This window comes from Pithys albifrons, chromosome 8 (genome assembly GCF_047495875.1).
Source record: "Pithys albifrons albifrons isolate INPA30051 chromosome 8, PitAlb_v1, whole genome shotgun sequence".
NCBI classification, from domain to species: Eukaryota; Metazoa; Chordata; class Aves; order Passeriformes; family Thamnophilidae; genus Pithys; species Pithys albifrons.
In genome coordinates this window covers 38516102-38532095 of record NC_092465.1, presented here as the reverse complement: position 1 = coordinate 38532095, position 15994 = coordinate 38516102, and the positions used below count along the sequence as shown (strand labels likewise).

Below are 15994 nucleotides of genomic sequence, written 5' to 3'. Positions count from 1 at the left end.
TTTGATGACGAGAGCTCGGCGGTGAGCGATGGGTTAAGGAGGCTTCGGTGCAAAATGCCAGAGAGGATGAACCAGAGAACTCCGGGCGGGATGCGCTAAATTCCTGATGCAAAGATGCCTGACAGATGCCACAGGTGACTCACTCGGCTGGGGAGTTGCTGGGTTGGTGGCTGTCCCGAGGAGCTGCTTTGCTTGCTTTTCTATCTTGGCTTTGCTCTGGTCGTTGTGGGTGCTTTGCTGCCCCATCTCCCCGGCTTTTTATTCCACCTGCTCGGTGTGATTGCGCTTTCAGGTTGGCAGGAAAACCCACGGCCTGGCAGCTCTAGCTAGAAACGGGAAAGCGAAAGCCGTGCTGTCCGGAATCCCGTCCTGCTCCGTTACCTGCCCTGCTCTGTGCTCCGCCTCGACAGGGCGAGCGCACCGGCAATGCGGGGGATGGATGCTCGGGCTGCCTCCAGCGCGCACTCTCCGAGGGGGCTGAGCAGGGGGACGCTGCTGCCACCCCGGGTGGCACAGAGGTGCTGGCAAGTTCCCTGGGCACGACCCAGCCCCGCACCACGCTGAGAGCTGCGAGAGACCCCCGCGCATGGAGCCCCACGGGGACAGCAGGCTCGGGGTGGCCAGGAGGGTTTCGATGCCTCCTGAGCGGCAGCAGAGCCCATGCCTGTTTGCCCATGGGAATGGCCATCACTGGGAGGGGGCGAAGGCAGCAGCACGGAGCAGGCACTGCACAGTGCAGGCTGCAGGCAGGACCTCTATGCCTGTATTGTCCTGGGGGACCAGGCTTGCCACCCAAGCAGGGAAAAGGGTGTAAGCAGAAGCATTTCCACCTAATGTTTCCCAGGTGGGACACAGAGTTGTGAGGGGAGACTGGCAGAGGTGAGAGGGGCTGCCACCCTACAAGTCACTGGAGCTGGCTGTGTTTTCCTCCCTGTTTAGCGTGGAAACACAAATATGGTGTATTGACACACCTCTACTGACAGCTGGAATGGTGCCCCCATTCAGTGAACTGTCCTGCTCTTGAGGTAACATCCTGCGATTGCTACTGGGCTTTTAGTTTCATGTGTTCATCAAGCATGAAATACAGAAAATTAGAGCAATACCTGGTCTTTTTAAAGCAAAGAGAATAAGGCAGTAACAGGCATAAATGCACTTTGCACTGTCTCACAGGGTAACCACACACAGAGGAGCAGTGGTGCAGGAGGACCTGATTTTTAATGTTCATATTTGGAAACAAACTGCTGATTTCAAAGAGTCCAAGCAAGTCTTGAGCAAGCGTGTGGGAAGATACACCCATGGGTGGGCAGAGTGGCATGGATGTGGTCATGGGGATGGCCTGGAATCTCTGGCCATCATCCAGTCCAACCCTTGCTTTGGAAGGGTCAGCTGGCATGCATTGCCCAGGACTGTGTGCAGTTTTAAATATCTCCAAGGATGGAACGGTGACTCTGCAGCCTCTCTGTGAGTGTTTTTTTGTGTTCAGATGCACTTTCACATGCTTCAGGTTGTACCTGTTTTCTGCTGGGCACCACCAAGAGTCCCTAAGCCTTCTCTCTCAGCCTCTTCTCGTAGGAGATGTTCCTGTCCACCATCTTCATGACCTTGACTGGACTCTGTACAGTATGTCCCATGTCTCTCTGCCCCTGGGGAGCCCGAAACGACCCAGCACTCCAGGGGTGACCTCACCAGCACTGAGTAGAAGGGAAGGATCACCTCCCTCATCCTGCTGGAAATGCTCCTCCCAGTGCAGCCCCGGATACCACTCACCTTCTTTGCCACAAGGACATGGCTCATGTTCAACCTGGTGCCCACCAGGCTCCCCAGCTCCTTTTCTGCCATGTTGCTTTCTATCTGGGCAGCCCCCAGCATGTCCTGGTGCCCAGTGCTGTTCCTGCTCAGGTTCAGGACTTTGTCCTTTGCCTTGTTGAACTTCAAGAGGTTTCCATGAGCCCATTTCTCCAGCTCTGTCCCTATGGACAGCAGCACGAACCTCTGCTGTGTCATCCATTTCTCCCAGTTTGGCGTCACCACTGGACTTGGTACACTGATGGTACCCTCTCCCTCCTTGTCCAGATCATTTCTGAAGAGGCAGAGCAGGACCAGCTGCTGACTCGCAAGGTCCATCCAACCCTTCTTGAGCTGTTCCTCTGCTCCAACAGCATCTCTGATTGCTCAGAGATGTGATGGAAATGAAGAGGAAAAAAGGGGCAGCATGGATTGGACAGTGGCTATTTCCACCTTGACCAACCTGGATGAAGATACAGCTTGGAGAAGATCCAGGACAGCAAAGCATGGTGGTGGCACAGGTTTTCTGGTCACAGACATGGCCACTGCGCCAGGATCCAGTGCCAGCCTTCCCCCTGGCACCAGGTTTGGTCAAGGTCAGTAATGAGCCTTGGCCTGGGGTTTTTGCCCACTCTCTTGGTAAACAGGACAATGGCTCTTTCTTTTCTCCGCCATTAAAGAAAGACACAGATAATTTTTATTCAATGCAACAAAGTTCACGATGGATACAGCTGTGAAATAGAAGGCCTAACCAGCATAAATAACTCCATGTATGTTGCCCAACCAAGCACAGCTCAGCTGGAAGAGATGTCACCTCAGAGAAAATCCCAGCAAATGTAAAAGAGAAACATGGCACCCAAGAGAGAGGGGTGATGCACCATGAACCACTGTCCCACACCACAGATCCCTGCCGAGACACTCTTGGGTCACCCATGTGGTCACAGCAGAATCACATCCCCATGGGAACCAGCTTTGGCTCCTGTTCCCCATCACCGTGGCTTTTATGTCTCAGCTGTCATTTCTGTTTGGAGAAGTAAAGTGAAACCTTCATCTCTTCACACACGTAAAAGGAAATTCAGAGGCACCAAAGAAAAGCGAAACCTGGGAGGTGAAGCCGGGCCGTGCGCGCAGCCCCCGGCACTCAGGGTGGATGAGATGGAGGGTGAGGAGCTCTCCTGGGTGCCTTGCTCAGGTTTGTGTGCTGCACTCACACACAGCTGTAGCCAAACCCCAGGTGTCTGGCCGAGCACCAGTGAGGAATTTTTCCCAACAGGCTGGGATCTTGCCATCCTGGCTGTTGGTGTGCATCTCACATGATGATGCCACGCTCCACCATATCCCAGTCCAGCCAGCAAGGCGTGGCTGAATTCACCACAGCTCCTCTAAACGCTGTGAGTGGCAGCTCCTGCCATGGCAGTGCAGGGTCCCCCAAAGTCAGCATGGGCTGGGCACACCACGCAGTGCCCAGCGGGGCCTGCAGAACACTGGGGACCCAGTGCAGTCACCGCTCCAGCCCTGAGTGCAGGCAGTGCTATGCCAGGAGTGTGGCACAGAGGGTGGTGATTGATGGAGCCCCCTTGGATTCACATGGCCCAGTGTGCTGGAGCCATTCAAGCTTGCTCAGAGCAAGAAATTCCAGGTGCATGGGAAGTTCCAGGTGCGAGAAGGAAAATGAAACACGGCCATGGATAGAGCTGGCACCAGCACTGGGTGAGGCAATTGCTCCATGGTGACTCATCAGACACTACGTGTCACAAGCGTGGGAAAGCCTTGGGTACAAGCCATGCCCGTGGAGTGGGTAAGGACGAGCCCAGATGGCTCCTTCCTGACCCTTTTTGTAGCCAGTGAGCTTATCTGGGAGGAAGTGGCTCCTGCTAAAGTCGTAGATCTGGGAAATAAGATACAAAAGACAAAAACTGTGCCCCCAAAAAGCCACCTTTAAAAATAAACCCCGAGGTGATGTGTGGGAGCTCTGTGCATGACCTAATCATGCCAGGACAGGTGACACCAGGTGGGCTCCTCTTGGCAGCCAGCACCTGACCTGTCCCCACCAGCCTAGGGTATTGGTGCCACCACAGTGCCACTGGGTCCACTACACACCCCAGAACCCTTCAGCACCTCTTGGCACATGGCCTGCCACCACTGCAGTGGTTTGTGCTCCCCTAGCAATGCTATGCCTGAGCTCATTGGTGATGTAATCCCTGGTGTTACATCATGGCTGGTCACCGCTGCACGATCCTGGCAATGCGCAGAGGGAAGGGCTATAAATTACAAAGGTAATTACTGAGCAGACTTAAAAAAACTTGCTTGAAACTGAAAGTGAGGAAGAAACCCAAACATTTTTTCCCCAGAGCCTTTTTGCCAGAACTGTAGGGACATGTGGTGTCCCCTCCTGGGGGACCCCTCCCTGCCCTGCTACGGCTCTGGAGATGCATCTCACTGGGACAAGCCCTGCCAGCAGAGTTGGGGCTGCCCCTCACCAGGACAAGCCCTGCCAACAGACCTGGGGCTGCCCCCCACCAGGATAAGCCCTGCCAGCAGACCTGGGGCTGCCCCTCGCCAGGACAAGCCCTGCCAGCAGACCTGGGGCTGCCCCTCACCAGGACAAGCCCTGCCAGCAGAGCTGGGGCTGCCCCTCGCCAGGACAAGCCCTGCCAGCAGACCTGGGGCTGCCCCTCACCAGGACAAGCCCTGCCAGCAGAGCTGGGGCTGCCCCTCGCCAGGACAAGCCCTGCCAGCAGACCTGGGGCTGCCCCTCACCAGGACAAGCCCTGCCAGCAGAGCTGGGGCTGCCCCTCGCCAGGACAAGCCCTGCCAGCAGAGCTGGGGCTGCCCCAGCCCAGGCAGCCAGACAGGCCACTGGCACTCCAGTAGTGGCACTTGCTGCCATCCCAGGAAGAGAGAGACCTCTTTGCTGCCTCAGGAGATGACAAGCCACCAACCCCATCCTCACCTGCCAATGGCTGCTGCTGTCCCAAACCCAACCTGCACCAGGTGACAGCAGCAGGGCTTGATCCAGCATCACTGCTCTAGCACATGGCCATGGACACAGACCAGCCTCACACCCATGATGGGCTTCCTGCCCCCTAGCTGTCCTCCTGGGACCTCACCACCCTCCAGGAGACCACCAACTGAAGGCAAAGACTTTGCTCCCCACCCTGGGCAAGCTGACCCCAGTGAAGATATGCCCCGGGTTCAGCACCTTTGCCAGGTTGAAGGGGCTCAGTCAGGACCATATCTGAGAGCTGAGGATCACAGTGGAAGCAACTCCAGCCCCTCTAACCCCCTCTCTGGGTGTGCTCTCTCTGGGACAGGGAGCAGAGGCGTCACTTTACCTCAGAGCATTGTTAGGAAAGGCAGAACAGAGTGAGGGCATTGCCTTTGCCGTGGTGTCAGGGCAGCCTTCTTGCCATGGGCACAAATTACAGGAAAGGGAACAGTCCTTACAGGGGCTGTGCCTTGACTTCAAATATGCAGAAAGCAAACAGGAGGGGCCCGTGCTGGGCTGTGCCTGCTCTGAGCCCTCACATCTCCCTCTGCCCTTCCCCAAAACGCAGCCTCTAAACCTTCCCTTGGCAGCGTGGGTGGCTGATAGTGGGCACAAACCTGCTCCCTGTGGCAGTGATCCCGGGCAGGCTCCCAGGCTGTGCTGAGGGTGAGGGGCTCACAAGGGCAAAGCACTCCTGGGGTAGGTAAGCTGCTGACACACCTGCACCAACCAGCAAAGCACCAGTGATGGGGGCACATCGTGGGCGAGAACAGCCCCTTTCCAGGTCAGCCTTCAAAGACAGCACACAGCTCCTTGCTTAGCCTGGGCATGGAAAGGGGCAAATGGCCCTTCCTATCCAAAGCCCTCCTCTCCCCCAGAGCAGAGAGGCACTCAGAGCCTCAGGACACTCAAAGTCTATGTAGCACAGTCATTTCCACTCCAGCATGTGCTCCACAGCCTCTCTTAAAAAGAAGAAACCATCCACAACATTTTCTCATAATTTTTTTTAATTATTATTAATTGTGTAAGAAATGCAGCAAGTTTCTCAGCTATTACTGTGATTCTCTTCCCCACGTGTAATCCAAGCCCCACCAGTCCAAAACAAGACCCTTCCAGTGCTGGGGGGACAGCACCAGGCAAACTGCAGGACCAAGGTGGGCAGGAACCCAAGGGGCATAAAACCCCCTCTGCTTTCCACAGAAGACCAAAATTTTAATCACCGAAATCACCATCAATCTTCCGGAAGAATAAGAGCAGCTACAAGTAGGGTATTAGGAGACAATCCATTTTTTCCTTCCATTCTAACACCAGATCAGAAGGGTTTCCTCTCTCACTGTCCCTTGCACCCCAGCACACAGACATGCCTCACCCAGAACTCCACTGGGGTTTCACGAGAAGAAACTCCCATTGTCTCCAGCATCCTGAAACGAGAAGCAGAGGAAGGGTCTCATCCTGTCCAGCCAGCTCCCCCCTGACACCCACAACCAGAGACAGGTCTCTTCCACCCACAGCACAAAGGCCTGGATGGCAGATGCTTCCAGCAGCTGCACAAGGGTTGTTCTGGTCAGTGAATAATTGAGCAGGCACTGGGATGTCTCCCCTTCCCAGAAGGCTCTTGTTGAAGGTTAAAACAGATTGGTGAAGGTGCAACCACCGATATTTTTCATGCCCTATGCTAATCCAAACTGAGATAAAGAAACTCCAGATACCTCTGACACAAGATTTCCATGGATACATCAGTGCAAGCAGACCACACAGCTTCATAGACTTAATAGTGAAGGACCTGCTGTTTAACCCTTGACAGACACCCACCCACACCTGGGGGAAGGAGGGAGCATATCCCTGGCCAGCTCACTTCTAGCTTTGAAGGGGTCTCCATAACCTCACTCTTTGTGCACTGTTTAAGCCAGGTCCTCCACATCCTGCTTGTTTTCCCAAGTGCTTTCCTCACCTCTTTTCAGTCTCTTGGAGGAGGGATTTTGCAGCTTCAGGGTCGTTCTTCATAAAGGTTTGATATGGAGAGGCAGACTCCATGTAACCAACCACACCCTCAACAGTCATGGGAATTTTGTCATAGATGTCAGTGATTCTACAAGAGAGGTGGGGAAGAAATGAGCATTGACAAGTTAAATCTCAAAGGCAGAGGAACATGGACAACATGGTGAATGTCAGTGACACCATGAATAAAATATCTGACACCATCAAAGGTCCAGCAGATGGAAACAACATCCAGTTGTGGCATGTGGTGTGTCAGGAGCCCTGACTGAAGCACTACAGAAGAGGAGATGGTCCCAGAGACCATTTCACATGGGATGCTCAAGTCACAGACTTTTTAGTACAGGCCTTACCGCAGAGCCCCATCCCCTCCAGCACCCAGGACACCAACACCTTCACACCACCACTGCATCCTTTTTACCTGCAGAGCCAGCCCCTGGTGGTGGGAGGCAGGCACTGGCTCCCCAGGGGCCTCAGGCATGTTTGCTGTCTCACTATTTTCCCCTTCATCCACAAAGTGAATTGCCCAGAAACCTCAAATTGTGGTAAACCACCACCTAGAGAGTCTAACCCAATGCTGCCTGTGGCAGGAAGGGTCCCCACAGCCCTCAGACCACACCTGCTGGCCCAGTGCAGAGCTGCATTACAGCCAGGAGCAGTGGGAATGCAGCCACAGGGCTCTGCCTCCATGCACAGGGGGTTGCTGACCCCTGGGCTGGGGTTCTGGCAAACTCCACTCCCTTGTGTCCTCGTGGGGCTGGAGGCAGAGCAGCCCCATAGAGGAGCAGAGACACCCCCTCCACTCACTCCTGGTGCTGCACCCAGGGGGTTCTGCTCACCTCTTCTTGTCAGGGAACGGCAAGGCCTCGAAGATCTCTTTGTAGTTTTCCAAGACTAATTTTAGTCTATTATGTGAGTATTTTAAAATCCTGTCCCAGCACTGTAAAGACAGTGTATTGAAATCAAACACAAACCAACTTGTAGTTCTCAGTTTCCACTTAACTCAGGTTTGGACCTAGATCTGATGCACTCATACATGTCTTTTTTTTTTTTTTTTAATAATCATTGCATCAAAACACACCAAAAATCTTGCTTAGTGCCCAGAATTTAAGGGTGCCATTTTATTATAGCTATAAGGGTTCTGTCTTCCTCCCTACTCTTACTGATAGTGGAAATATTCCTTTTATACAGTTTTTCAATCATCCTTTGTCAAGAAAGATTACTAACAAAGGACTTTTTCCACGCAGTTTATAATTGTCATTCTTTGTGATCAACAAGAGGACACCACCAGCCCCCAGATCTGCTCTGGTGCCCTTCTCACCCCACCAGAGTCTGCCCTATCAATCCTAGTGTCCCTTTCCTCCTCACCCAGTCAGGGAGCCCCTAAATCCCATCTCAGCCTTGTCTGTGTGTTTAACCATCCCTCTGCCCCACTGTGCATTAGGATTCCTCCAGCCATACCCCCTCAATCCCATTGCTTCCTCTCTGTATCCCAGTACTCCTACCCATTTCCCGCCACCCAGACCAGGAGGGGAAGCCCTGAGGTTTGGGTTCCCCGCCCTCACCTCCCTGAAGATTTTGGTGAGCCTTTCAGAGCAGTCTCCGTAGCGCAGGCTCATGTCCACGGTGTAGGTGCTGATGGCCACGCAGCCGCCCGGCCTCACCACCCGGCTCACCTCCCTCATGAACTTCTCAATGTCAAACCAGTGTGCGGCCGTGAACGAGGTCAGGACATCCACAGAGGCGTCCTGGAATGGCAGCTCCTCTGCAGGGCACACCCTGCAAGGGGGAAGGAGAGAAAGCCATGTGGGATGTGGGACTTAGAGGGTAGGACATGAAGTCAGTGGGTATTTTTTGGAATTGATGCGGGATGCAAGACCATGGCTAATGGAAGTCTAGGATAATGCCTGTTCACCTCAGGAATTCCATCAAACGGGGTTTTCTTTGGTGCCAGCTGGCTCTGACAACCATACTCACAAAGCACCATCTCCATGTGAGGACCCGAATTTTGCCGTCGGCTGAGCTTGCTCCCCCGACACTCACAGGTAGGAGACATTGGGCATGGAGAGGGTGTCCCTGGCCTCCTGGATCTGTGCTTCGCTGATGTCCGTCCCCACCACCTTCTTGAAGTGCTCTGCAAGGAAGTGGGTGCCTTGTCCGGACCCACAGCCAACATCCACTACCAGCTCAGCAGGGATTGCTTTCTGCAGGGAGAAAGGGATGTGTCTCAGTGGGCAGCCACACAATTTCTGTGCTTTTGCCCCCCTGCTTCCCCCAGCATCCCCTCAGTGATGGCCTTGGCATGGCAGAACCTGTGGAAAGCTTCTCCTGTGCCCCCACCTTGCCTCAAGCCCTGCTGATTTATCATTTCCTGTGGCACCGACCCAGGTAACACTCCCAGCAAGGTAAATACCACCACCCACAAATAAAGATATCCTGGATTTTTCCTCCCGCCCGGGCATTACCCACTCACCTTCTCCTGCAGGTAGGCAAGGATGGTTTGCTGCAGCTCTTTGCCTGGTGCAAACCTGTACTTCTGGTAGACGGCTGCATGGCCTTTCCCCTCGAACATCTGGGTGCTCATGCTTGGATAACCTGGCACCTGGGAGGAGGATGAAGCCAGGTTTGCCACCACGGGATCAAACTCCTGCTGCCTCCTTAGCCTGTGACCGCGGGCACTGAAGCCTCCAGTCCTGGCAGGGGCCCCGGGAGGACTTTGCCCATAAGGCTCCGACAAGGGAGCGTGAACCTGCTCTCTGAGAATCCCTCCCACTGGGAGCTGATCCAGGAGCAAACCAGCAGCGCCCAACCCGGAAAAGCTTTCCAGGTTTTTAAGCACTCCCTGTTTCTTTTGCTTCCCCCACCCTCCTGGGTGTTTTCTGAAATATATCACCATTACGGTAGAACAGTTGGGAGGTTTTTTGTTTGCTTGTTTCTTTGCTTTTTAGGGGGAAGTTGTTTCTTTTATTAAGGAAAACCAACTTTTAGTATGAACACCGCAATCACAACTCGCCTCTGCGCTTTCTGCACCACCCGGTATTTTGTTGTCTCTCACGGACCCCGCACACGCCGTTCCCTTTCTGCCCCCCCAGGATGCTCCAGCCTCTGGTCCCGCATCCCCCTCACGCAGCCCCATCCCATCCCATCCCATCCCATCCCATCCCATCCCATCCCATCCCATCCCATCCCATCCCGCAGCACCGGAAGGCTCCCGCCCGTATCCTGTTTGCCTCGGTGCCCGAGCAGGCGCTGTGCGGCACAGCGACAGCTCCCTGCGCTGGTGACAGACCCCAAGAACCTGCGCGAAGGGCTCCCCGCCCCGTCTGTCGGGTTACAACACCCTCTCGTGTGCCCACACACGATGCGAGAGTTGCGGAGTTATCGAGCGACACGCAAATGCATCGCCCAACCGAGGGTTCTTGTCTTGCGGTGCAGGAATTGATGCTCAGCCAGCGCACTCCCGGCAGGGCACAGCGGCGCTCCAAAGCCCTTTCTGGAGGGATGCTCCAGCTGCTTTCCCGTGTCCCCGCACCCCTCCCGCACGTCCGCCGCCCTTACCGCCGGCAGCCCCGCAGCTCCCGGCGCCTCCCAGTGCGGAGCTCGGCCCGGCACCGAGGGGAAGGAAGGCGGGGGATGGCCGGCACCGCCCCCGGTGCGAACCGCCCGCCCCGGCTGCTCGTCCCTGCCCAGCCGAGCGGAGTCGGGGGTACAATCCAGAGGGCAGCTTCCAGAGGCTCATCCTGCCGCCATCCTGGAGCCCCAGCGCCTCAGCCTTTACACAGCCCTGCCGTTACTGCCAGCTTTCAAAACGCCCACGGATCCCGGGATGGCTCAGCAGCCCCCACGTCTCGGGAAGGACATACAGAGCCCAGAATCATAGAATCGCTGGCGTTGGAAAAGACCTCTGAGATCATCAAGTCCAACCCTTGGGCCAACTCCAGTCCCTTTACCAGATCATGGCACTCAGTGCCACGGCCAAGCTCAGCTGAAAAACCTCCAGGGATGGGGAATCCACCCCCTCTCTGGGCAGCCCATTCCAATGCCTGAGCACTCTCTCTGCAAACAAGTTTTTTCTGCTCTCCAACTTCAATTTCCCCTGGCAGAGCTTGAGCCCATCGTGCCCCCTTGTCCTATTGCTGAGTGCCTGGGAGAAGAGACCAACCCCCACCTGGCCAGAACTTCCCTTCAGGCAGTTCCAGACAGTGCTGAGGTCACCTCTGAGCCTCCTCTTCTCCAGGCTAAACACCCCCAGCTCCCTCAGCCTCTCCCCACAGCACTTGTGCTCCAGTCCCTTCTCCAGCCTCCTTGCTCTTCTCTGGCCCCACTCCAGCCCCTCAATCTCTTGCCTCAACTGAGGGGCCCAGAACTGAACACAACAGTCAAGGTGTGGCCTCCCCAAGGCAGAGTCCAGGGGAAGGGTCACTGCCCTGGGCCTGCTGGCCACGCTAGTTTTGATGCTCTAAGACAGCAGAACAGGATGCAGAGCCGTGGCAGCCACGCCCTTACCCACCGCGCTCCAGTCGCCCCCTTCTGTTGTCCAGCAGAAAGGGAACATTGCAGAAATAGAACACACTCCACCAACTTTAGGAACACAGAGCACTGGCATTTCTGGAGTAGACAATCTGCCCTGACTAGGGGCAGGATTTTACTCCTCTACACATGAGAGTAAGGCTAATTCCACGCAGCTGAAGCCATGAGTCATGGTTCACTATAGAAGCACTCAGTTTATGCTTTGCACAGCAGTTGTATTGTATTGGATGGCCAAACTTCATGAACGAAGATTTGGGCAGGGCTCTCCCCACATGCCCTTACAGCCTGTACAGTGGATTTTTCAGGTGAGGCACAGCGTGCACAAAATTGGCCCCACTGTTTAAGTCCCAAGGTCCATTTGCCACAGCTGAGCGAGCTCGGACAGTGACAGTGAAGTCCTTGGGACTGTCACAGCCCCTGGTACTGACCGGGGCTGACCCTGCTGAGCATCCGAGATCTGACAGGATGGGATGGCAGGGAGGGATTGAACTGCCAGGGGACGGTCCCCACTGAGACTCAAACTCAGGTCCTTGGGATTTGGAGTCTGGAGTGCTCTCCATTACACCACGGGACTGCCCACAGCAGTCGTGGGTCCTTGCTCATTAGCACAGCCTTGAAGCCCCTCCTAATTTGAAGAGAAATCAGTGGAACGTTCCCAGGCACCACCTTGAAGCAGTTTGCTGAATCAAAGCATGGGTTGGAGTTACTGGGCTTGTGTCCCAAGTGTTTCATTTGGGGCACCTGCTGCTTAGTCCTGCTGGGGTGGTCCCTGCACCAAGAGAAAATACCACACAAGCACCAAAATCCCATGTTTCCATAACCTGGCCTTTTGGGGGCTTAGATACCCTAATTTTGCCTGTGTTTTGGTGAAAGCATGGCTGTAGACAGGAAGGGATGATGTCCTGGGCTTCAGTCACCTGCCCTCTTCCAAACTTGGAGATCTCCACTGCTCAGGCTGTTCTCCTGGGCAATGCACAGATGATATTTGACTGATTATCCTCCAGCTACAGCTGAAACCAAACACCTGCAGGGAAAGAAAACACCAGCCAGGCATAGGCTGCAGATGGCACCAGTCTCCCAGCCTCTGGCACACTGGATTCAGCTGCCTTTGACTCCCTGTTCCAACACTCTTGTATTCCCCATCTGACAGTGAATCTCCAATGTCCCTAAACCATGCAGCAAGAAATTGGTCTTATTGCCCTTTGGGTTACTGAGCCTTAGTCCAAACATGAATTTAAACACCAGGCACAGAGAATCAGACACTGTCCACCATCCCTACCAGCCCACTCACTAAGTCCATAGGCTTTAGGGAATGCCAAAGTGCCCTGGGGTCTTCCCAACTTGTTCCCCAAACCTACAGGCCATGTGGATTTAAACTACATAGCAGGATGCTGGATTAATAGACCTTCAAACACTGACCTTAATGCAGAAAAGGAGAATGTAAGATCCTTACATCCCTCCACGCCTGCTCTCCTGAAGTCTTGCCCCAGTTGGCTCTGCCCTATCCCCAGCTTTGTGCCTCTGCAGTGGCAAAACAGCTCTCAGGTCTCTGCTTTTCCAAAGAGGCCATCAAGCTAAGCCCTAACCTCACCAATGGCAGGAGATAATTCCTGCCCTTGGGATACAGCAAGGTGCTCACTTGAGTGCGTCTGACACCTCCACGTGCTCCTCCACTGCCAGCACTCCCAGCCCATACCATGTCCTTGCCTTCCTGCGGCGATGTGGGTGCACAGCCATTCTCCTCACTCAGTCACTGGGGTTTCACTGCAGCCCTGGGACTAGTTCCAGGGAGATGTGCTTTTTTTTTTTTTCCAAGGGGATGCATCACTCTGAAACTTATGAAAAGAAAAATCAATTTATTCTGAGAGAAAAAGCCCACAGGAGACTCCTGTCAGTCTGCCTGTCTCACTTATAGAATCAGAGAATCATAGAATGGATTGGGTTGGAAAGACCTCCGAGATCATCAAGTCCAACCCTTGGTCCAACTCCAGTCCCTTTACCAGATCATGGCACTCAGTGCCACGGCCAAGCTCAGTTGAAAAACCTCCAGGGATGGGGAATCCACCCCCTCTCTGGGCAGCCCATTCCAATCCCTGAGCACTCTCTCTGCAGAGAATTTTTTTCTGCTCTCCAAGTTAAATTTCCCCTGGCAGAGCTTGAGCCCATCGTGCCCCCTTGTCCTATTGCTGAGTGCCTGGGAGAAGAGACCAACCCCCACCTGGCCAGAACTTCCCTTCAGTGAGTTGTTGATATTTTTCACCAACAGAACCGAGGTTTCCCCAGCACTGAAATGTCTCATCTTGATATGGAAAAAGCCTTTTTGTTTCTATTCTTGTGTTTCATTTTGCCACAAATCCGTAAATATGATACTGAATTCTTTTCATCCCAGAGAAAGAGCACTGCCTCCTGAAAACAAAACAGCTGACATCCCCTCAGCCAGATGCTTTGATGTTGCTGACGAGTTCCTTTCCCCTCCCACCTTGGCAGGAAGAGCTGCTCTGTTTGATCCAGAGTACAGATGTCCCTCTTGGCCCAAGCCTGGCTCTGTAACTGTGTTCCCACTGTCCCCAGCAATAACTTTCTGGCAGAAAAACCTTCCCTAATTTCACCTGGAGAACTTTTAACCAGCTTCTTTACGTGCAGCTACAAAACATGTGTCACAAACCTCATAAACACCTTCTCATTAATTATGTCTATTGCTCAAATGGAAAACTAATTCTCATCTATTTTATGGTTCAAACACTGCCGGACACGCCACGCTGCATTTTTCAGAGGGTCATCCAATTTTAGAAGCTCCAAGAACTGAAATAATTGCACAATGTCCTCTGCTCAGCAGGTTCAATTCTCCACCTTCTCTGTGGACAATCCCCTACCTGAAAAACACTCCAGGCCTTGGCTTCCCACACCTGCCTGGTGAAATTTCAGGAAAACCCTCACAGTTCTGACCAGCTGCATCAGAGGTGCACCTTTGGCTGGGTCTTTAAACCAAAGTGGCAGCAATTCTGTAGCCCCCAGCCAAGGGCTTGTGCCTTGGCACCTCCACTGCATCCTGCCCCTGCCCATGGGAGGAAGGTGAAGGAGGGGGCACGATGACCTTCCCATCTGGGCAGAGCAGTGCTGTGCCATGAAATGTCCACCCCTGTTTTCAGACAACCTGAACATGCAGCAATTCCCCAGGAGCAGCTGGGGACAAGCAGGGTCCCAGTGCACATGCTGGAGCCAGCATCACTGCCTGTGATGAACTGTAGGATGTTATCCAGGGAAAAGAAATCCAGACCCAGTGAGTGCATGAAGGAATGGGCTGTGCCCACCCCGATGGGAGCCCTGCTGATGGCCAGGGATGTATTTCAGCCAACACTGCTCTGAGTCCTCAGCAGGACCTGTGGCAAATGCTGAGCCCCGTCCTGTGCTGTGCTGGCCCTGTGGCTCCGAACCCTGCAGATGGATTGTGTGTGGTGTGGAGATAAAGGAAGAAGAGGCAAATCGCCCCATTGCCCTCCTGCATTTAATTCACAAATTTAATTATTTTACATTTCATTTCAGCTTTGATTCACTCAGCAGCTCCTTGCCAGAGCACACTAGGGGGAGGATACCCAAAGGGCTGGGGTCAACCTCCCCATCCCCAGGATCCTGTGAAGAACCTGCTGATATTTCTCTTACCTTGTGAAAAACTTGATTTGCTTTTAAGATCCCAATGAGGCTTTGGCTCTTGGGAGATCTTCCCCTGTGTATTTGTTCTCTGGTGGAAAAGGAACAAGATTTAGAATCACAACAAAGAATAAAGGGATTGGAAAATACTTGGTGTTTCTACAAGGATCTTTTTAAACCTAGAGGGCTCAGACTTTAAATTAAGGATGAACATAATTCTCCTGGCTTACAAGCAGCAGGGCATGGATAAAATCTCCTTGTAGGGAAGGAAGTTGGCCACAAATTAAGGATGTCTCAGCTGATTACACAGCTGTGTGTTAGAGCTGTGCCTCAAGGTCTCGCCTATCTCTACCCTCTCCCTGGCAGGTCTGCAACCCAGGGAAAATCAGTGCTTATATGACAAGGGAACCCAAACGAATGATAGCCCCAGAGGATCAGCCAGAGGGGAGGGAGATGAGAATCTCTGCAGCAGTGACTATTTTTGGGGAACTGCATCCACACCCGTGCAATTGCTGCATTCTTGTAATTGTAGACATCACGTTGGCTGGTTATTGTCATACTCAAGCACACAAAAGGCTGGAGGAAAATTAAGGCAGGCAGAGGCACACTCCAGGGCAGAGGAGGAAGCCTGCAGAGGAGAGCACACTTGACTTTGAAATCTTGCCTCACCCCTTAGCTCATCCAGTCGTAAATCCTTCCTGATGGAATGATGGATGTGCAGTGCGTGTGGGAGCTGCGAGACCAGGCTGAGAGCAAAGCCCCAGCACTGGGAGCTTCCAGAAACAATAAAAACAACTCCTTCTCTCATAATGTCACCTTTTAACTAAGGAAGGTGGGAAGACTGATTTTGGGGCTGATGAATTGAACAAAATTTAGAAGTAACCTGAGAATCCATGGCAGAACACACTGAGATCTCCCATTCCCCCCAGTCCAGAGGCTCCTCCTTTGCTTCCTGGCTCATCTTCCCTCTTTCCTTGCTGACAAAGCAACACCACCAGCATATCACTGTCTCCCTTTCATTGTCACTGCAGAGCCATCGATCTCTAG

At 53.5% G+C, this 15994-nt stretch overlaps 1 protein-coding gene across 1 annotated transcript; it reads right to left on the bottom strand.

Annotated features, from left to right (window-relative positions):
- Positions 1 to 5763: 5763 nt before the first annotated feature.
- LOC139675038 (putative methyltransferase DDB_G0268948) lies at positions 5764 to 10395 on the bottom strand. Its single transcript, XM_071562210.1, has 7 exons — positions 10328 to 10395; positions 9243 to 9371; positions 8813 to 8973; positions 8335 to 8548; positions 7609 to 7709; positions 6726 to 6863; positions 5764 to 6195 (listed from the first exon to the last, which is right to left on the bottom strand). Exons 2-7 carry the CDS (start codon positions 9351 to 9353, stop codon positions 6105 to 6107), a joined length of 816 nt encoding a protein of 271 aa, XP_071418311.1. The 5' UTR covers positions 9354 to 9371; positions 10328 to 10395; the 3' UTR covers positions 5764 to 6104.
- Positions 10396 to 15994: the final 5599 nt, after the last annotated feature.